The sequence below is a fragment of the Eschscholzia californica genome, unplaced genomic scaffold (assembly GCF_041429995.1).
Source record: "Eschscholzia californica isolate CP2 unplaced genomic scaffold, dmEscCali1.0.p SCAF_3, whole genome shotgun sequence".
NCBI lineage: Eukaryota > Viridiplantae > Streptophyta > Magnoliopsida > Ranunculales > Papaveraceae > Eschscholzia > Eschscholzia californica.
Genome location: NW_028238420.1, coordinates 26097413 through 26120960, shown reverse-complemented (window position 1 = coordinate 26120960; position 23548 = coordinate 26097413). Strand labels below are relative to the sequence as shown.

The 23548-nt window shown below is 35.8% G+C and overlaps 1 protein-coding gene across 1 annotated transcript; it reads right to left on the bottom strand.

The window, feature by feature from the left end:
* Positions 1–520: 520 nt before the first annotated feature.
* On the bottom strand, positions 521–7896 carry LOC147549221 (phospholipase A2-alpha-like). The gene is made up of 4 exons (XM_086671586.1): positions 7665–7896; positions 7526–7568; positions 7047–7172; positions 521–834 (listed from the first exon to the last, which is right to left on the bottom strand). The coding sequence occupies exons 1-4, from the start codon at positions 7782–7784 to the stop codon at positions 659–661; spliced, it is 465 nt and encodes a 154-aa protein (XP_086527712.1). The 5' UTR covers positions 7785–7896; the 3' UTR covers positions 521–658.
* Between the last annotated feature and the right edge of the window lie 15652 nt (positions 7897–23548).

Sequence of the window (23548 nt, the reverse complement as noted above, 5' to 3'; positions counted from 1 at the left end):
ACAGAGAGAAGAAATGAGGAAGATGAAGAAATAAAGAAGAGGGAAGAAAAAGATGAATAAGAAAAAAATTGCTTTTTATTTATTTATCTAATTCTGATGACGGGTCGACGATATGTTCTCCGGCCGTCGCCGACGAACCTTATCCGGCGAGAGAAAATATTAATATGGTAAAATGTTAAGGAGGAAGGGTAAATATGGAAAGATTCAGTCAACTGTTAAAGTTGATTGAAATTAACTGACGGAAAACTCAAAAGGGGGTCATATTGGAAGCTGGTCATCTTTAAGGGGCCATTTTGGTGAGTTGGTCATCCTTAGGGGGCCAAAATGGAATTAACCCTAAAAAAACAGTTGTCCACGTATTGGCCACCTAGAATTAGAACTATGAAATAGGGGGACAGTTAGTGTTAGCCTCCTAGTTGTTAGTCTTTATTTATTTATAATGTTTTCAGTTGTAAAGGGTCGGGCCCTACAACCTTGACAAATTCAAATAAAAAACGTATGAGAATTTCACAATGACATAGTAGAGAAGTCTTAACGTCATAACCAAACAAATAATATTTGAGGGACCAAACGTATTAACATAAAATTCATTCACATTCGATAAACAATTTAATTAGAAAAAACAAAAGCAGTTATTGTCTAGAAATGAATGATGGAGCTAAGGCTTGTGAAGAAGCCTTCCAGCTAACAAAGCAGCTTCGATTACAACTGAGATTTCTTCAATTACTTTTTCCACTTTGCATTTGTTACCTCTAAAAGTATGTGCTCCTAAACTCTTGAAATAATTCATACAGTTTAGAAGTTCTTGGTTGCATTGTTGGCTAAGATAATCATCTGCACCACCATCACCAAATAATCACATATTTGTGAAAAATAAGACACTTTTAAAATCAGTTATTAGATACCAAACTTCTTACTCGTCCAAAACATTTTTTTCTTATATATATATATATATATATATATATATATATATATATATATATATATATATATAAATTATGTGTCTCGAACCAAATACTTAGAGGGTGAAAACTAATCTGATAACCACTTCAGCCAAAGATCGTTGACATTACATGCCTTAAAGGTCATTCCCAACGGTCCTAGGATTTAGTAAATAGCCTGATCCAGTCTTGTCGACGCAGTTCTGGTACTTAGCCAATGATAAGAACTAATTTAAAAGAAGATATTGCAATGTAAGATTCGACCCTGGAATCATTTTGAGAGCAATGACGAGGCTGAAATCTTTGTTCATAGCATTTTAATTTAATTTGTATCTATTTCCCCACTTAATGACATTCCATTTTATGAATTCAATTTGTTGCAGCTTAACATCATTATCAATGTTATTACTCTCGACAAATGAGAATAAGTTGTGATTCATATTTATATATCTACTAGGGTATAACCCGTGTACAGGGTCGTGCCTGAGAATTCCGGGGCCCTGTGCGAAATGGGATTGTGGGCCTTTTATATAATATAAAATTACAAATAAAAATTGATAAAAATACAAGATAATTGACCAATAGATAGATGAAAACTGTAGATGAATCCAAATAAAATTTATTTTGCAATATCATTTTTATAAGAGATCTAGTCTAAAAATCTACTCACTTGAATGTTAAGTTATATTTATAACTACATTTAACATAATGAAATTCTAAATATATATATATACCTATTTTTGTTGGAATTTTATAAAAAACTATAAGATTTATTTTATTAAAATCACTTCAGAAGATAAAGAAATACACCTAAAATGATAAAATAGTTTAGAAAAAGTGTAATAGAGCAAAAACAAAAGTTGATTTAACAATATTAGTCCTAACCTCACATACAAAAATCACTTTAGATGCCCATGTGACTCGAACCTCTGTCACTTCCGTGAAATTTGCTAAGCTTCCCAGCAAAGCTAGCACGCGTTGAATGGCTGGTGGGCAATCTTTTGTTATATATCAAGTGTAACTCTAGTGGGCCCTTTGGTGGTAGGGGGCTCAATGCGGACGCCCTGCCCGAACCCCCCACCACACGGCTCTGTCCGTGTACAACGGACATGAACAGTTCTATAATCTCAATTCTTGAAACTTAATTAAGAAAGTGTAATCTTATCCATGGAAGATAAGTTTGGGAACTATAATCTTAACACTTTGAAATTAATTTTAGGACATATGATCTCAATACTAAGGGATAAGTTTGGGAGGTGGTATTTTAGTCATTGAAGAGAAATATATATTCTAAAAAAATATACACTGTCCTCTTATTAGATAGATTATTCTATCTTGTCCTCATTCCATGAAAATAGCGATAAATTCACAAACTTCATGGCTCATTGTTTTTTCAGTTTACTCTTCGTTTGCTTTTAGTTTACCCCCTAGATTATTCGTAATTGAGACCACCAACTTCTCAAACTCCTAACATATTTCGTAGCAGGGGTAAGCTAAATTTCTCCTCTTATTATTTGAAAATAAAAAGGATTTTCTTGTATGTCTAACTTTTCACTTGTCCACCATATCTTGGTGTAGTGGCAGGACACCCACTCTGCAACAAGGAGGTCTCAGATTCGATCACATTGAAGCCCAGATCCAGGATTTATTGAACTTGGGTATAAATAAAGTAGAGGTAGATTAGTTGGACTTTAGGCCCCTTAAGTTGGTCTTTTAGGACATATGTATATGGCTTTAGGGTTCAAATCCGACAGTAGTTACAAGCTTAGTTATTCATGAATCTTGATGTATCTTTGTATTACCTCTTCATGATGTAATGATAGACTCGTGTATCCATTTCCCAAAAAAAACTTTTCTCTTAAACAAAATATGAAAACGTTTTCAATCTTTGAATTTCAATTCTATTTTAAAAATATTTCTCCTTTTATCATCAAAATTTCAAAAAATCGATTTCATAAATTGAAAAAACTCAAAATCTACACGCTTTAATAACTATAACTCGAACTTTATTATTCTACAAACCATAAGCTAATAGAGATTTAACAACTAGAGTAGATCTGGCTCAAAGATGACAGAGTTCGAGATTTAGGTATCGTTTGGCAACCAAAAGTATTAGTACTTTTGTTTGTATTAGAAGTTTTTTTTTATTTAAAAAAGTACAAATTATCAAAAGTATATTTGGCAAAAATGTTGCCTATAAGTAAAAAAAAAAAAGTGAAGTAAACTTAGTTCGGTAATGTAATTTACATTTCTAATTCCTTTTTGTCCTTTTGTGATACTTGATTTTGATTAAATATAATTGTCATTATTACTCTTTTAGAAGAGGTGGTAGTTTATTGGTGGCAATGGTGGTGTATTGGTAGTAGTGGTGGTGGTGGTGGAGCCTTGGAGGTATGTGATGGAAGCGTGGTGGTGGCTGTGATGTAGGTGTGGTGGAGTACGGTGGTGGATGTATAATGTTGGTGGTAGTGTAGGTACGGTGGTGGTGGTGGATGTATGGTGCATGGTGGTGATGGTATGGTCGTGGTGGTGGTGGTTGAGCTACAGTGCTGGTGGAGGTACGGTGATGCTAGAGGTACAGTGGTGGTGGTTGAGATGGGGTGTGGAGGTGGTTAATGTGGTGGTGGTTAATGTTGTGGAGGTGGTGGTTAATGTTGTGGTGGTGGAGGTGTATGGTGATGGTACAACCGTCTGGCGAAAGTTGTGGCGGTGGAGCAGAGATAAACAAAGAAAGAGTTTGATAAAGTAAAGTTCATGCATATGTTGAACAAAAATTACTTAATTAAGTCAAAAACTAAAAATCTGAACTCCAAAGGAAAGTGAATTTTTAACTTAAGTGAAGTCAGAAATTTTCACGTTACCAAACTAACTTTTTTACTTTTCTACTTAAATGAGTAAAAGATAATTTATTATAGTGTTGCCAAACGACACTTTAAGATCTTGATTAGAATTTAACCCTAAAATTTTGTTCCAAATATTATCAAACTAGGTGAGATTTCTTTTTATGATATCATCATATCATTTTTTTTATCTTTTCTTTCGATGCAAATAAAGGACAAAATAAAAAAGTAAATATTGTTTGTCTACATTATATACAATCTATTCAAAGTAATTAGATATTATATTAAACATTATTGAATTTCTTGTAGATATTTTGTATAATACTTTTTCCTATGTTAAATTTCAGCCCATTTTCTACTTCCATTTTGGCTTTACCTGTGGCGTTGCATGGAGAAAAATGTTGCCATGCCTATTCCACTATTCAAAGTAATTAGATATTATGTTAAACATTATTGAGATTTCTTGTATACTTTTTGTATAATATTTTTTCTATGTTAAATTTCAGCCCATCTCTACTTCGATTTTAGGTTCCCCTGTGGTGTTGCATGGAGAAAAATGTTGGCATGCCTATTCCACCATGGCCTTCCACGAAATTGGTCTGTGGGCAGATTTCCTATTTTCTTAAATGAGTGGGATATTATGTGGATATATAGTGTGGACTTTAAATCCTGTCCATGTGATTAGTAGGATTTTGAAGGATGTTGTTACATTGTTTAATAAAAGTTGCTTGGCACCGACTAAATACCGGTTCACGTGTTGCCTCAAACACAGATAAAGGCTTTTGTTTTATATGAACCATTACTTCTTGGTTTGATCTTAGTGAAGTCAACTCATCCGTGGCCTCTAGTTAGCATCATTCAAACGTAATTCTATTATTATTTGAAGTTTGAAACCTAATTCTAATTGGTTTGTTTTTTCTTTTTATAGATTTGAAGAGTCATCATATTCATTATAGGATAGATATATGATGAATCAAGGTTATCTGGTACGCGGATCGCTCTGGTACGTGGTACGGGTATCGGTACCGGTACGCGGAACGCTACCATGTGAGTATCGGGTACGCTAGGGGTATACTTATCCGGTACGCCATTTTCGAGTTCAGTACGTTTTGGACTATTTTTCATAGACAATAAATACTCTTTATGATGCATTTATAATAGATACACCTACTCTTAGACATCATTTCTCCATCAAACTTACAATCTAACAAGCCAATTAAAAAAGTTCTTGTGGTTTAACTACCCAATTAGTCGAATTTATAGTTTTTTACAAAGATTTTAGGTTAATTAAGACTAAAATTTAGGTACACTAATTGTGGGGTACTGGATCGCGAACCCACCAAAAAAGGGTACGAAATTCGGGTACGGTGAATCGGGAACGAGGTACGTAGGGTAGAGGAGAGTATCTGGTAACCTATATAATGTGGATCATGAAAGTAGAGTGTTAATATCTAATTAGAGATTGATACATCTATGATGTATCAATGCCAAATGTAACGACTAACGTAGATCGTAGTCGACTTCCAAAAAAAAAATATCTAATTAGAGATAGGATCTCCATAACTGTTTTCTTCAAGAGAGATTTTTGAGTAAATATTTGATTTTGTCTGGCGAAAGGTTATCCTTTCGTCGGAATCCCTCTTTCCTTTCATGAAATAGTTGGTTGTTTTGTTTCTTGATTTCGTTCAATCAAAATCAATATGATCAAGAACATCACTAACTGTCAAAATACAACCAAGTGACGGTAAACAATTTAGGGTTTCGAGTTTGAATTGAGGACATCACTAATTGTCAACAACATCTGTTTGAATGAGAGTTTTGAATTTTTGAGAGAAATGATCTTTGAAATTGGGATTGACTGGGTATTGGAAAAGGGTAAGAACAACTGGTCTATGATCTTCTTCTTCTTGTTGTGGTGTTGTCATTATTTAGTAGATTTGGTTGATAATTTTCCCCTCTTGAAAAGAAAAACAGTTTCTTCTTCCATGGAGAATTGTCTCTCTCTCCTCTAATTTGATGGTAAGAGATTTAAAAGTTGTTGTTGATTTTGCTGTTATTTATTAATTGATCTTCTCAGAAGAATTCTGATGTTGGTGGTATTATAATATGCGGCTTTACGAAGGATGATCAATCTACTACAACAATGGTAGTCGAGAGGAATGTAAATTAGTATTTTCTTTATTATTTGTATTATCAGTTATTTTGTTGACCTTTAGGGTCTTTTCATCTTTGATCTTCAGGATTCCTTCTGTAGACCTTCACGGTCTTTTCTTTGTGTCAGTGTCAAGTCAATTTCTTTCCTTCATGAGGCACTTTACATTTAAACGTATGTAACTCTCATGTCGTTCTCAAAGAAATTATTATTATCTTCCATGTAACTTGTGATTTAATCACTTATGAATGAAATATGGTTTCAATGGTTTTAAAAAAAAAATGTTATTAGAGATGCCCAAATATTAAATTATTAATGTTATTCAATTAGAGATTTTTTTTTTGTGTTAACCACACCCTTAAAAAAATGATAAAAATAGCTCTAGGTACTCCATCTAATCCCACTTCGTCGTCAAAAATGGTGTCCTCCGGACTAGCGGGCGAAACTCACCCTCTTTCATTTTGATTTTCTTTTTCTTTTTTCTCTTAGTTCATCGTTCTCCCTTCGCCTTCATCCCTCTCTCTCCTCTTAATCTCTAAAACGTTTATTAAGAGAAAATATTGGAGTTGTGATGAAGGATGAAAGAAGATCAAAAACGAAAAAAATGGAGATTTGCCGCCAAATTTTCTGCATTAACCAAGGAATTTCTCTAATTTGACATCGACCATAGGAATATGAGAGAGAGGGAGGAAAGATAAAATGCCTTGGGTTATGTCATTTTTTACAAGTGTGGTTCACAGTGCCAAAGAGGGAATTTCTCTAATTTGACATCAAAATAGGGACTTCCTAGTTGAATATTGACCCTTAGGAGGTACCGAGGTATAGAAAAATTACCCATACAGTTATTATGCACGATTCTATCAATGGTTTTGTGTAATTGAATTTGATATACATGTGATTTAGAATACTCAATATTAATTTAACATCTATCAATCCAGAAAAATGTATATATCACGTAACTTACGTTAATCATTATCGAAGTCAACTTAATCAAGGATAGATTCTTTTTGTTTTTATCTTTGAGACGTAAAGGGCGATGGGAGAAACGGCACAAACATTCAAAAGAAACACTGAGGGAGAAAAAAATAAGATGAAATGGTTAAATGAACTTACTATTCTTCCCTTGAATGCAGACATCATGCTTCATACAACAAACATCTAGGTCATCACAGGGCGTCTCCCCGGGACATCCACTGTATAGCAGTCCGCAGTACTTCCCGTATCTTAACAATGGTGGTACTGCAATATTCAACAAATATGAAATAGTGTACTAAAAACATTCAGTCATAAAATAAGTCATACATAAAACCTAAAAAAATGAAATGAAAAAAAAGGGTGAAATATAAGCAATAATATTAGAAGATAATAATTCAAATGAAAGACAAGAAGAAAACAGCCGTGATACAATGCCCGGAAAGTATCCCCGCCGGGTTGTATCATTTTTTATAAGAAAAAGAACAATAATAGGAAAACAAAAACCAAAAAGAGATCTAGCAAAACTAATTTATATGATAAAAAATCAAGAAAAACAGTTAAATTAATTTGAAAATTGAATTATAAATGATAAAATTGAAACAAATTTAAATGAATACCTGAGCAAAATTCTGATTCACATTTTCTACTGCATTCTTTTTTCTGAAAAATAATAAAAGAAAACACAATTAAATGAATTATGTAAAAAATATTTCTACTAAAAAATGGTGATGAAAATGAAGATTGAAGAAAACTAACCAGTGAAACTCCAGTAGTAGTAGTAGTTTGAAGTCCTACATTGAGGGCATGAGTGTAATTAGCACAAAAGAAGAAAATGAAAAGAATATAACTCATCAAGGACTGGTAAATTGTAGCCATTATTCTTGCAGAGAAGAAGGAAGAAGTTGGTCTGATAGATGAAGCTTTGCTTTCATATTTCTTATGGTAGTAGCTATATTTATTATATAGAGATAGAACATAAGGTCAGAATTTGTCATGTTATGACTCGTGACCTACTTTTGTTTGTCTATTCACGTTTTTCACTCTGTCAAATTAAACAATAAGTGTATGTATAATATTAAAAAATATGTAGTTATATATATATATATATATCTATTATATAAAATACAATGGTGTTTTTTTAGGTGGACCGTAGATTTATGTTTTGGATATTCACGTCCGTCCGATATTGATCAAGAATTGTCTAATCTAACCACTAAAATTGAATTTCAAACCCACTAAAACAGAAATTCCTTAATTCTCTCCCACCTTTTCGATAACTACCCACAAAAAACCACGACATTCCACAACCAAAATTGAATTTCAAACCCACTAAAACAGAAGTTCCTTAATTCTCTCCCATTTTTTTATAACTACCCACAAAAAACCAAAACTACCTAACATGCATATAGAAATTTCCGTGACCATAGGGCACGGGCTATACCCTAGTATATATATATATTAAGATGTATCATTGTTTTATTGAAAGGTCAGCCTATTTTAAGTGGTATGATTCCGTGTCTCGAACACTTGACATATAGAAACTAACTTGGTAACTACTCCAACTAAAGGTTGTTGACAAGATATCATATTTTACCGACCTCTAGTCTGCAGAATCCTGAGTAGACAGGCAGGTGTGAGAGAGAACTAAGCTTTACTTCTGTCAAAATCATGTTTGTCCAACTAAATCAGTAGGAAATTGGCAGAAAAGGGTCGTGGCTAAGAATTTTGGAGCCTTATATTAAATTTAATCAGAGCCCTTTTTTCGGTTGGACGCTAGCTTTTTATACACAGCACTAAGCAGAAATTTAAAATGACAAAAAAAAATAACAAATCATAGTTGAATCCTGGCTTGTGTGTTTTAAAACCAAATAATTTTTCTATTCATTTCATTAAAGGAATAGTCCCTTCATATATAGGCTGCAAATATTATTAGGTTAGGTTAGTTACACATAATTCAGCTAATTTGTTAGGCCTAATCAATCCCCAAGTGTAAAGTAAGTAAATATACATTGACTTCGATACATTTTAAAACTAAAACACTCATCTGCTATTATCCCACCCCCCTCTCCTCAAGAGGAAAGGGCTCGTATGAACTTTCTTCTTGCTTTGAAGAGTACTAAAATAATACTGGCCAGACAAACTTTTGACGAGGCTATTAGTCGGTTGACCGGTGGAGTTAGTTTCACCACCGCCATCACTTTGTAAAATTTGTATCTTGGAGTTAAACTGGTTTTCAACTAGGTTCTTAAAATCCTTAAAATATTTTAAAAAATCAGATTTTTCTTTGAGAAAATACAACCAAATGTAGCGAGTAGACTTATCGAGAAATAGTAAAAAAAAATACCTAAATCCTTGAGAGGATGTTACTGGAGAGGGTCCCCACAAATTTGTGTGAATTATAGAAATGGGTGTTTTGGAATGATTAGTTGATAAAGAGTAAGGAAGACGATGGTGTTTGGGAAGAACACAAGATTCAAACATATGAGATGATGATAAATTCTTAATATAAGGAAGCACTTTATTTGAAATTATTTTATTAGAAGTACGAGAGTGTGGGTGTCCTAGGCGCATATGCCACACATTATTTTTAGTACTATTTCCTAGGAAACAAAAGTTTAATGATTGGAGACTCTTAGAGAAATCCCTTAGTGCCTTGCCCGAACATTGGTAAAGTCCCCCTTTGTTAAGACCTTGAAGGACCCGCTTCCCCGTTTGCCGATCCTGTACAAACAACATATCACGATAAAAAACAACGAAACAATCTAGATCTTTTGTTAGTTGAGAAACCGAGAGTAAATTTTTTGAGAGAGAAGACACATGAAATACATTCTTCAAAGTAATAGAAGAAGTAGGGGAACCCAGTTTGATACTACTCGCATTCTTAGCAGAAAGTAATTCACCATTACCAATTGCAACTTGATCACCTGCGTAGTACTGTCCTCGAGTTGTCATATTAGTTGCATCATTGGTCATATGATTCGATTCTCCCGAATCGGCATAGTAACTAGGATCAACAAGCACTTCTTGAGGTTGGTAGGCAGCAAAGCTTTGAGGGACATCATGGGATTGATATGCATAATCATCTCGTTGATAACATTGTAAAGCCGAATAACTATTACGACCACAAAATTGACAAACAATAGACCGATTTTCTGATTGGGAAGGATTCCCAAGTACGAAAGAAGAAGAAGAAGAAGAACCGCAATTATGACCTCTTGTGTTTGATCAACCACCACGAGCACTTCCTCGTAGTTGGTAGTTACCTCGATGGTGAGTGGGCTTGAAAGATTGAGAAGATGTTGTTGTTTTTTAAGCTAAGGCTGTTAAAGATGATAATGAATGTTGATGAGTTATCTTAATCTCCTGAGTATACAATAGGGTTGGAGTTGAATAAATGTACGCAGATTTTCGCGAGTTTCAATCACGGTAACAAAGGCAGCATAATCCGATCCTAACCCACGTAATGTATGGAGAACCAACTCAATGTCTGGTATAGGTGCATAAGAGGCAGAAATTGCATCTGAAATTTCTTTTATTTTGCCGATGTACTCGGCCATAGTGGGTGAGTTCTTTTGGATAGTTTGTAGATGAAGCATAAGTTGCGACTTACGGGCACTGTTTTGAGCAGAAAATGTGTCTTCAAGGTGACGAAAAAATTCTTTTGATGTTTGAAAGTCAGGGGTTTGAAGGTGTGAGGGTGGCATTGAGCAACAAAATAACCGTTTGATCAATCCGTGTCCAATGGAGGAACGTCGGATTAGTAATAGGTAGGTTAGTCTCAGGGTCAATAATTGTGGGAGGGGGAGAGGTAGAATTAGATTCAACATGGCTATAGAGTTCTTGTGTTCATAATAGGGATGACTTGTTTCTTCCAAGTTAGATAATTATTGTGGTCTAACTTGATCGAAACAAGTGGGACAAGGTTTGTTAGGGTGGGATAAGTAAGGGTTGATGTTTGAGGAAGTTGTAGAAGATGAAGAATTAGTAAGAGCCATTAGAGAGGCCGAGTAGAAATAAGACAGAGAAAAAAACCTCAGCTCAAGATACCATAAAAGAGTAAATTTCTCTATGTCATTTAAATAGGATGCACAGGCTCTATTTATAATCATGGTTGGATTATTACAATATATCTTGAATATTTTATCCAAATAAATAATATTTACAATATATAATAACATATGATATATGCAATCAAAACTAAATAATATGAAGAGGGAAATATCATATCCACATTTGAATTTGACACTACAAAAAAAACGTCTAATAGGGACAAACGTTTTTACGTCTGTCCCTACTAAATCAATAATAGGGACAATTTTATGCAATTTGTCCCTAATAGAATAACAATTGGGACCAACAAATCATAAGGACACTCTTTCCTAAGCAGTTTAAAAAAAATTGGGGAAATTTTCGACCGAAAAATTTTAGGCGCAAAACTTTTCCCTTCTTCCCTCCATTTTTTTCCTAGAGCAGTTCTTCCCTCCTCTTCACCACGATTTTCTTCTCTCCACGATTTTCCTCTCTCATCTTCAGCACGACTGATCTTCTAGTTTTAGGGTTAGTCGTTCTGAAGTTTCTACTGGTGATCTTTTTCTTTCCTGCAGCAGGCTTAGGGTTTCTTCTAGGATTTTGTGAAGCAAGTTGATCGAGAGTTTAGCTTCTAGGGTTTTCTGTTGCGAGCCTCTCTCTCATGTGCATTGGTTTTGCCCTCTGCAATTTGGTCGTCTTCTTTTCTAGGTATTTTTTGGCGGCATCACAATTTGGTTACATCTCTTGCATCACCAGATTTTTATTATTCTCCTCCTTTTTTTCTTGTTTTTCAAATTAATCAGTTAAGAGCTTATAACTTGTAATTCTAATTCGATTTTGCAACAAAGCTTTTCAGTTTCAGAGTTTATATAACTCCGATAGTTACCAGGTTTGTGATTCTTCTTCTTCTTCTTCAAATTAAGGATTTAAGAGATTATGACATAAAATCCTAATTCGATTTGGCTGCAAATTTCAGATTGAGAGTTTATATAATGTTGATTGTTAAGGACCATGATGTTGGAGCAAAACCACAACCAGGTTTGTCGTTCTTCTTCAAATTAATAGTTTATGGCATTAATCCTTTGAGGTCTATTGTTGTTAAGAATTACTTGATTGTTTTGTGGATTCAATTTTTTTTTTCTTTTGAACATTTCATTTGTCCTTCTGGCTGACGTGCTCGCACGTTCTGTTTCTGTTTCATTTGGATATTCTGTTGTGTAATTTCTAGACATTTATATCAAGACTTCTCTTAAATCTTTAACTATTATTTCTAGACCTCTCTTAAAGCTTGAACTATGAACTATTATTTCATAATAATCACTAAATCCTCTCTGACTCTTTCTCATCATCAGTAATCAATCTTCTCGTTTCAGACTTGTGTGTTCTTAATTCTTGAAGTAGGGACGACGATGACGGCATTTCCTCCTACACATTCATCTCAATCCATTAAGGCATCAAGTAATTTCATATTTCTTTGCTATTATCCTTGTAGTCTTCCGCATTTAGTTTGTTTATATGGAGTTCTTAATTTACTAATGACATGATAAGTCTATAAGGCAATGGTTCCATTGTTTTTGTATGATCCTACATTTATCAGTTGTAAGGTATTGTTTGGCATGTTGAAATGCTCTAGTTAAAAGATGGAAGTTCCCTTATCTGATTCGTACACAATCTTGAAAAGAATTTCAGTCAATTATAGTATTGTACCATGGGAGGTGGCAGGATTTGTTGTTCAATACTCAATGAACTCACTTCTCTAGTGCTTTTTTTGTTGTGGTTAGATATTTCCAGCAACAACTTATGTAATCTTTTTGACGATGTACGTCTCTGATGTTAGGCCAGACACACAAAATCCCAAATACCCAAGCATGTTAAATCAAGGAATTCTGAGAGGTTGATTTATTTTCTTATGTTTCATATTATCTATTACAGTATCTATAATCATATTGAGTACATTTTTTGCTCTTGTATATCTTAATCGAGTGAAAGTGGTCAACAAAGAGATAGGTCACATCTTGTTGAAGAATTTCATTTCAAATGGAAAGGATTCAAAATTATTTTCTATCTCAATTTGGATTTGTGGTTTTCCCATCATGAACTTTGAAATATCTACGACATTAAAAAGCCCTACTTTTTGTTGAATGAATTTTGTTTGTAATTGCAGGTCAAAATAACAACAGATAAAGGGATTAGTACTCCATAAAGATGACGAAGATACACAGTCCCTTACCTGGTTAGTCTTTTTCTGCCATTTGTTTGTTATTGTTTACAGCATTCTGTACATCTATTTATTATCAAGGCTAAGATAATCTGTTTTATCATCAGAAGCACTACTCCTAGGGGACACAGGTTAGTGCTTCTCTATTTACCTTTAGATTGGGTGAACGCGCTGAGAAAAGAAGAGAGGCGAGACCATCTTAATGTATTTATTGACTATTTCCTCTGTTTTTTTTTATAATTATATAGTTGTTTTAGATTAAAATTTGTAGATTTGACTTCTGTGTCTTTGACTAGTTCTATTCGAAGATAGAAGAGAGAATTCATGCCAAGGAAGTGGGGAATAAAATAATTTGCTGGCGAAGTCGAAGGTTGGAAACAAAACTAGTTCAATTTCAAATGTCTTATAAGTTCAACCTATGTGGTTGAAATGTGATGACAATTTTAACCTATACATGTTTACTCTGTTAATTTTCAGAAGAGTCAGGAGGAAGTGATCAATCAACTAAGAAGGAGCTTGACATTCAAAGCAGCATATGCCTAGTTTCTACAAAGAACCTCCTCCAAAGACTGAATGAAAAAGGTATTTTCCACGTCTTCTTTCTATACAATGACTTTCTGTAGCTTGTGGCATGGTATCGAATATAGGTCCAACCCAAGTAACTATGAACTATTAAAATAACATTAGAAACTTTACGTCAAAATAACTAAACTAAGAGAAAGAGAAAGTTTTAATTAAGTGTATTAGCATTTGAAGGTAACGATAACAGTATCTTTCGTCCTCAATTTTTTTTTGTCTTCTATTTTCAATCTGCTTTAGTTGATTACCTGAATTAGTGCAACCACATCCAATTATAATTTTATGTTTTCAGAAAATTGCAAAAGATTTAACGTACTGTCATTATGTTTGTAATTACCTCTAATACCAACATATGGAAATTTATCATTCACTCACTTCTAGAGAGCTTATTTAGTTATAGGGGTGGAACCCATAATTTATATATAGCTATAAAGAGGGGATGGTTTATATTGATTATTCTGGTTGATTGATTGATCAGGCTAATTAGTTCGACTATAACATATTTGAATCTTCGTAAATATGACTCAGCTAACCAGGCACATGGATCTACTGTTTAGTCTGATGTAGGCACATGGTAGTTGATATGCAGCCCCTCTGATTCTTAGGATTAGGATTCCTAGATTTTTAGGATTCTAAGAGCTGCAGTTACAGCTCCTGCTACGGCGCAGCAGCCCAAGCCTCTCTTGGTGCGTCTTTTTGTCCTTCTGCCTTTGCTGGTTATTTCTTTTTTTGTGTAAAAATTTCAGTTCATTTAAGTTTGGTTTCAATTTTTATATGAAGTTAGAGGTATAAGTTCATATGCCTTGCTATTTGCATTATATTCTTTTTTCAATTTTTTATTATCAGATGCATATTGATGCTTGAGGTTTTGGAGATTGACTACAATGTTACTGTCGTGGAGAAGATGCATATTGATGCTTGAGGTTTTGGAGATTGACTACAATGTTACTGTCGTGGAGAGTTTCAATCATGTAGCAGTGGTGTTCAACGAGACCGATAGATATGCAAATGATAGTGTATGCTAGTTTCTTGTTGGTAACAAATATGATTTCGTATGTTAGACCGGTATGGTAACATACATCTTGGATGTTTGTTTGTTAATATTTGTTAAATACTCTAGTTAGTTAAGGTTTTGGTTGACAATAGCTACACACAAAATACATTATCTTTTGAATGAACAATATATTTTGATGTGCTTGAACTCGTTTTAAGTGGAAGCGTCTAATTTATTTGATTATGAACAATTTATGTGTATAAATATCCATCTCAAAGGAAATACCTGCAACATTTGGGTAGCTCTTAGCTTTCCAAATGTAAGGTAAAAAAATTCCCACCAAATTTGTAAAGACGACTATTAACTGTCCAAAAAACAAGCAAGAGAAGTTCCCGCCAAACGTTTAGGGACAGATATTAATTGTCCCGAATACAAATAAGAGAAATTCTGGTCAAATTTTTAGGGACAGTTACTCTCTGTCCCTAATAACCGTAGCTACAGGGACAGATACAAGTCGTCCCCAAAACAATTAGTGGGGACAGATCCCATCCGTCGCTACAACCGTCCCAAATTCTATTTGGGACGCCACTTTCTGGGACAGAAAAAACTGTCCCCAATACTCTATTGGGACGGTTTTTGTGTTTTTGGGACGGTTTTCGACCGTCCCTAATGACCATATTTTTTGTAGTGTGAAATTCAAATATTTGCTCAAATCATGGGAGGGATTTCTATATCTTTATCATAGTTGAGCTTGATTGATTTGGAAGTTGATGATCCAAAAAATGGTTGTTAGTTTACTATTATAGATGTCAATAAATCAAGAAAAGACCAAAAGCACACCGGATCAACCCGTATGAAGTCAACAAGGAGGTTAAATTCGAAAGAGGTCTGTCACTCAAGTCCATAACTTGGGGGTGGGTACGATTGTCTTATGCGCCTAAGCCTTGCTCTGTCTCAAATACAACCAGGTACGCCTTGGGATTTAAGAGTAGAAAAAGGGGGTTTGCATTAGTGGGACCGATACTTCAATCCCGAAATATAAGGGATAAAATCGTCTTTGATGCTTTACCGATGTAATCTCAAATCATATCAAAGATCCCAGTCGGCGTGGATCACAAATATCTGTTAAACTTCAGATACAAGGATTTTGCAAAGAAGAAACTTCCCCTACAGAACCTACAAGATTGGAGACGTGATTTGTCCTAAATACCAAGAAAACTTGCCTATATCAAATATATGGGATAATCCTCAAAAGGAATACTCCCCCCGTCCCAAATTAAGAGTCCACTATTCCTTTTTGGGATGTCCCAAATTAAGAGTCTCATTCCTAATATATCATATAAAATCCCTTACTTTTCAATGAATACCCTTTCTTTAATATTTCCATATGTGGTGCATTAATTAAGCTAATTAAGGCCTTTGACACTTTCCAACACAAAAATTGATTTTTCCAATCAACAAATTCTTTCTTTTAGATTAATATAGTTACTTTAAATGACTAATGGTCAAATTTGATTGATAATCCTTGAATTACTCTAACAAAAGTTATCAAATAAATAAGGGTAAACTTGGAAGAAGAAAAACTATGAAAATAAGTTGGATTACCAATATGGGACTCTTAATTTGGGATAGAGGGAGTATTAATGTCTTACAACTACGAAATAGTAGTTCCTGTGACTCCCCGTGTTCCGAATCACGGTTTGCCAGACAATTTATAAAAGAAACTCGGTCTACTTCTCACTCAAACTAGTTTCAAATACAAACCCAAGCTAAACTTTCATCACGGGTTACAATTCAATAACAACCGCAGCCTAAAATCAAATATAGTTTAAAACTTTTCAAAATATGATTGGAAAATATATGTCACCTAAAAATTATTTTCATAAAGATAAAAACAACTTGAATTTATGTATACGAACAATTTTAAGAAGAGACTGAATTTTGACAGAGTCTCTATAAATTGAACCTATCAAACTTGAAAAACTTGTCAAACATTCATACATGTTTTCATAAACTCCAACATATCAATAACATCAAATTCAAAGTGATAGTGTGCATACTATTTACATGTGTGCAATCACAAACAAGTGAGAGAACGATCCTAATTATTCTAGATGATACATATATAATATTAACTTTCTGATAGAATCGTAAGTTGAAAATATAATAAAAACTATATCGAGCTTATATAATGTGAGCCATCGAAGTAAACTGTGTCACTCCGGGTCACCAGTACCTGCATCTAAACAAAAATAAATAGGAATGAGATACCCCGAAAGTCAGCTCAGTAGGATACCTAGAAATCCTACCCGCACCACACACATCAATAGTTTAATATATCAATAGTTATACGTGTTACATATATACAGATATATTAATATGCACACCAAGAAAGACAATGTAGGAAGATCATTCTTCTAGCATACCAAGATCACGACTGAATACGCCCTCAGTCGGGGTCACCTACTATTGGGCTAAGAAGAGTCGGTCGACCTTTGTTAGTATGTTGGCAGGCGGCTCCTTATCGAACGTTTGAATACTGCAATGTATCATCCCAACTAATGGCATTCCACAACCCATCACATGTAATGGAACTCCGACTACTTCTCCTCTATAAACCTCATAAGTGCTCTCACATATCTACTCCCAATTCATCTAACCCAATGAACCAAAGAATTCATTCAACAACCATCTCCCATAACCTCTCTCTACCACTTTTTTTCCTTCACTTTCCTTATAATCTAATGTTCATCAACGAATTGGTTTTGGACTTTGGACGACTCCATTTCTCTATAAAATCCTTATTCGTTCTCAACTACAACATGCCAAGTGTTTGATAAATAGCTTTAAGTTTATATATTTGGGTGGAAAAGAGGTGAACAACTACTGGTGATGATCCCATCGAAAAAAACTTGAAGTTTCATATCTTTCGAGCGCAAAAAATTAAATATGTTGTTTATATGAGAAAAGTTCAACACATAAGATGTTTGTTGTTATTGAGTTTTTATGGTACTTCATGGTGGAGCTTAAATTGTACATAAGCACGTTATAACGTGGTATGGATCATATTACAAAGTGAGAAAATTCTACATTGTGCACAAACAAAATTAATGTTTGTAATTAATTTATGTTTATTGTATGATATTTATATTTACTTCAATGTATTTTTCAATCTTTTGCTCCCTTTGTGACGATACAAGATTATAGGAGGCATTGCTCGAGGTCTTCTCTATGTTCACGAGGATTCCCGACTTCAAATTATTCATCGAGATCTTAAAGCCAGTAACGTATTGTTAGATGCAGATATGAACCCCAAAATTGTAAATTTTTGGCATGGCTACGATGTTCCTAGTGAACCAAATGAAAGCTAATATAAGGATAATTGTCGGGACATAGTAATTATTCGAACCTTAAGCCAATATAATTGTCCACAACTAATAGATTTGTTCCAAACATCTAACGAGTAGATGTTGCATTTTGGCGGCATGCAGTGGATATATGGCTCCAGAGTATGCAATGCATGGGCACTTCTCTGTGAACTCTGATGTGTTTGATCTTGGTGTCTTAGTCTAGAGATCCTGAGTGGGGGGAGGAACAACTCTTTTTACTCAGAGCGTGCTCAACCCCGCTATTTGAGTATGAACTGTTTTATTTGTAACTTTCTTTTATTTTTTGTGGTGAACTGTAATGACCCAAGCCTTAGCAATTATCGATCTTTTACACTCAAGCCAATGCCCGACATTACAGGGTTTTATTCTTAATGAAAACTCCACTAGCCCACCTAAAACGCCTCTAGACTTACTAAGCATTGTTGGGTTATGACCTCATCTAGTGTTCTAAGTAGAATCTCAGACATCTAATGCCTAACACTAGTATTCCCAGGATCTCATGCATAAACTAATAATGATGAACTAAGAAAACTAGATGTATAAATACCTTTATCACTAGTTTTCCCTGGAACCTTTGCAATCACTATTGAGAAGACCAAGAGCTCCCATTGTAGCTCCTTTACTTGAGACACAGAGCAATCACCTTGATCTCCCACCTTGTTCTAGCTAGAACACCAATGGTGGTTAGATGAAGAACACCTTCTTTGACTAGATAGATAGTTGGGAATTAGTTCACTTTCTCTTCTCTACTTGATGTTGTAGAGTATGAAAGCTTCTTGAGAAATTCCCCACCTTATTCAAGTCTCAAAGAGACATTATATAGAGTTCTAAGTTAGAGTCCAACCCTAATTAGATTCCTAAAAAGTCCTTTTGAATAAGATTGAGGAAATAGTCAAAAATAGAAACTACTTTCTATTTTTTCTCTTTCCTTGTTGTGACCGTCCCATACAAGGGAATGTGACCTGATATGGCCGCCCCTTATGGGCAGTCCATATCACATGGTCGGCCACCCTTTGGGGCTCTGGCCCAAAGTCCCTTCTTTCGGGTCTTTCGCCCTATTTTTGCCTAAACTTCTTTTAGGCCTTTTGACATATCTTTATGGGTATAATCCATGTATATATGTCTCTTCCCTCTAGTCATATATTCCAATCAAGTTGACACTCTTTGTGTAACCCGTCGTAGGATCCGGACAAAGTTAACCACGAATCGATTCCCGATTCGACGATCGCAGTTGGTTTCTAGCTAAACATCACGATCCTTAAATCATCCGAAGTTGATGATCTTCTCATCAATTGTCTTATTTGACAAATTGCTCGCATTGCATCCTTGGTCGAATGACATCTCCTTCAGACTCCCACTTGTACTTAAAACAAGTGCAATGTTTGATTCCCATGTCACTTAGTATCCCATCTAATAAGTCACGTCATTCAGATTTTCTTGATCCCGAGTACAACTATCAAAACAAATGATTAACGTTAAATCCAAAGACTAACAAGCAGGCTAGTATCCTTGTCAAGACTCTTGAGTAAGATGGGAGACAAAGCTCTTCCCTTCTTTAAAGTCCTTAGAAACATACCGAGCTTCGAGTGGACGACTGAAGCGGAGCTGGCATTCCAAAGTTTAAATGCTCACCTCGCTAGTTGCCTTTACTGGTCAGTCCGGACCTCGGGAATGAACTGATCTTCTACCTGGCGACCTCCAAAGAAGCAATTTCTGTGGTGGTGATAAAGACAATCGAAGGAGTAATGCACCTGGTGTATTTCATAAGCAATGTCCCAAGCGGAGCAGAGCTGAATTACCCAACGGTCGAGAAATTAGTTTACGCACTCATCCTAAGAGCTAGAAAGCTGCCCTTGTACTTCCAGGCTCATACCATCGTCGTGCAAACCGACCAGCCTCTCCGAAATGTACCCCAAAAGATGGATCTCTCGGGGCAACTAACTAAGTGGGTCGTAGAGCTCAGTGAATTTGATATAAAATACGTATTAAGGACCGCCATCAAGGGACAAGCGTTAGCAGACTTCGTGTCGGAGTGCTCAATCCCAATCACAGACGTAGGGCCAGAACAATTCTGGACCCTTTTTGTAGACGGAGCCTCCAGCGAGACAATAAAGGGAGTCGGAGTTGTCCTGATAAGTCCCGAAGGAGAAAAGACTTTTCAAACGACGACTTTTAACTTCGTCGTCGCAAACAACGAAGCCGAGTACGAAACTTTACTCACGGGGTTACGAATGGCCTTGCAAGCCAGAGCAAGCAACGTTTAAGTATATAGTGATTCTCAATTCGTGGTCAACCAAATCAATGGGGAATACGAGGTAAAAAGAGTCAACATATCTAGATACGTCGGAAAGGTGAAGGACTTAATCCAACAGTTCGCCAAGTTTACCATTACGAGAATCCCTCGTGAAGAAAACGCGCTAGCATATGCCTTGTCTAAGATGATCCAGGGCCAAGGCATTATACCAGGAATAATCTTTCAGACTCTAGAAGAAGAAGAAGTATCGACAGAGCAGCCGAAGTGCTGACCATAAGAATGGCCCAAGAAGACACGTGGATGAAACCATACGTTGAATATCTACAAACCGAGAAGTTGCCAGAAGACGCCAACGAGGCTCAGAGGATCAGAATAAACGCCTCAAGATTCACCCTGTTGGGAGGGCTTCTCTACCGAAAATCTCTAGTTCATCTCCTGCGGCGCTGCTTAGTGAAAGACGAGCAAGAATACGTAATGATAGAAATGCACGAAGGCTCTGCTGGAAATCGCGCAGGACCTAGAACGTTGCAGAGACAGCTGACCCTGGTCGGATACTACTGGCCCGGCATGCTGAAAGACTGCATAAGGCATACCAAATACTACGAGAACTGTCAAAAACACGCCAACGATTACAAGATGCATCCTAACGAATTAACCCCCATGGTGAGTGACTGCCCCTTTGCGTAATGGGGAATCGACCTGGTAGGACCTTTCCAATGGGAACATGAGGAAAAAAGATGTTGCTGGTCATAGTGGACTATTTTACCAAATGGCTAGAAGCGGCAGCACTGTCAAGAACCCGTACGGAAGACATCATAAAAGTGCTTTGGAACAAGGTGATAACGCAATTTGGGGTACCGAGGATCTTGATCATGGACAACGGACCTCAGTTCAACAACGAAGCAATGAAGGAGTTCCTAAAGGAGTATGGAATCAAGCCGGCGTATGTCTGCCCCGGCCATCCAGCCGGGAACGGCCAAGTCGAGGTAACCAAAAAAAAACTTCGGTAAAATACATAAAAACCAAGTGCATTGACAAAGGTTGGGTAGAAGAGCTCCCCAACGTATTATGGACCTACCGCATCACGTCATGAAGGGCCAAAGGAGAGACACCTTTTCGAATGGTCTACGGTATGGAAGTCGTACTACCTGTGGAAATAGGAAGAACCAAGCCTAAGAGTCAAACACTTTGACCCTATAACCAACGAAGAATTAATGCTCGAACACCTCGACTTGATAGACGAGGTCCGGGACCAAGCGGAAATACGAAACCTAGCTTTCAAAGACACCATGCCGAAGCAACATAAATCTCACATGAAGATAAGGAAATTCGGCGTAGAGACATGGTGTGGAGAAACTCAAAGTTCATCAAAAAACCTTCGGCGACCAAACTTTTTTCGACATGGGAGAGGCCTTACAAGATCATCAAGGTGGTAGGACCAGGAACCTAAATCATCCGGACTTGATGATCTTCTCATCAATTGTCCTATTCGACAAATTGCTCGCATTGCATCCTTGGTCGAAGGACATCTCCTTCAAGCATAACCTCACATCCCACATCGCTTGCCGGAGCATCCACAACTTGGGCTACATGTAAGAGTTCAAGCTTAGTAAGTGTCGAGGCCTTCTGGGTGGGCTCGTGAAACCTTCGTCCAAAAGAAACTCTGTATCCGTAGAGCATGGCATCAAAAGCGAGGACAATACTGGTAAATGCTAAAGATTGAATCGTCTTGTAATTAGTTGAAATGAGTTCACAATAACAACCTCAAGCAAACAAAAAATTATTTACAGGATTGGAGACATTGGCAGGAAGAGACAACAATAAACTTGTTAGACGCAAGGTTGAGGGAGAATTGTTCAACAGTGGAAGTGACAAGGTGCATCCACATTGGGTTATTATGTGTTCAAGAAGATGTATCTGAAAAGCCAACGATGACAGCGGTTATCAATATACTCACTAATCACTCCGCCATTCTATTTATGTTGATTCTTAATTTATTATGTGTAAAGACTTATACTTTTTAGTACAACTATAGCTCAAAATTGATGAACGTACACCAGTAAGATTTGGTTATTTTAATATTGTTCGTCGTTCTGTTCAGTGTATATGTAGACAAGAACATCCTTACATTTCATTATTTGGGATGCACATGAAGCTGAAAAACCAAAGAAAGTAATGAAGAAAGTCGAACCCAACAACCTGTGTTAGAGGTGCCCATTTGCTAATCAGCATCACCATCTTTGTCGTCATATTGGGACAAGATCTATTGGGCCATGGTGGTGAACTGGTGATAGTATCAAAATTGTCACCACCATAGCCACATTCACTACCACCACCTACTACTCCAAGCGATCTTTTCCAATCTGAAGACAACCAAAAACCAACTACCCATTTTCGAAATGAGAGAATTGGTCAACCAGTCGGAACCCAACAAGTAATCGACACGTAAAGACCTAAAATTAATTTTTATTTCGAAGGTACAACTTTGGTCTTCCACGAAAAAGCTTCTGAGCTCTCTTTCAGTGGACTTACTACAAAATTAATTACATAATCTGGAACAATTGAGTATCAGATACCTCAATGTGTATGCACCTTATAACTTGTTTGTCAAACAATTTGCCCTTAAAGTTGAATCTAGCAAGTACGAAGCCCTGCCTTCCTTCCGGTGTCTTCATGCTTGTAAAAGATCATTATTTACTCAAGTTTGTAGTTAGCAAGATTAAGGTGGCCTATGATGATATAGTATCAAACAGATACAAGTTAGGTTCATTTCATTCAAATCAATCAAATTTAGATACCCAAGAAACATCAAGTTTATAACTTATAGAACGATATTGAATTTTGCGATGGTGGTAGTTAGAAACTTAACAAGTTGACGAGTGAGCGTCCGACCACGTGTAAGTGGCTATTGATAAACATGTAGAAGAAGTACATTATTATGGTTCTGAAAGAAAAACAAAGATAGCAGCAAACTAAACATAAGTATCTATTTTAATCTTGACCTAAAATGATAAACATGTAAAAATTATCTAGGGTGCAATTTAGTCATTGATAACACGTTCAGAGTAGGATTTTCGCTCTCTCTCAGTGTGAAATTGTTGCCGAGTTCCTCATTATTATGCAGAAAAAGAGGAGGTGGTAGTGAGGGTACAGGAAGAATGGCAGAGTCGTTATTGA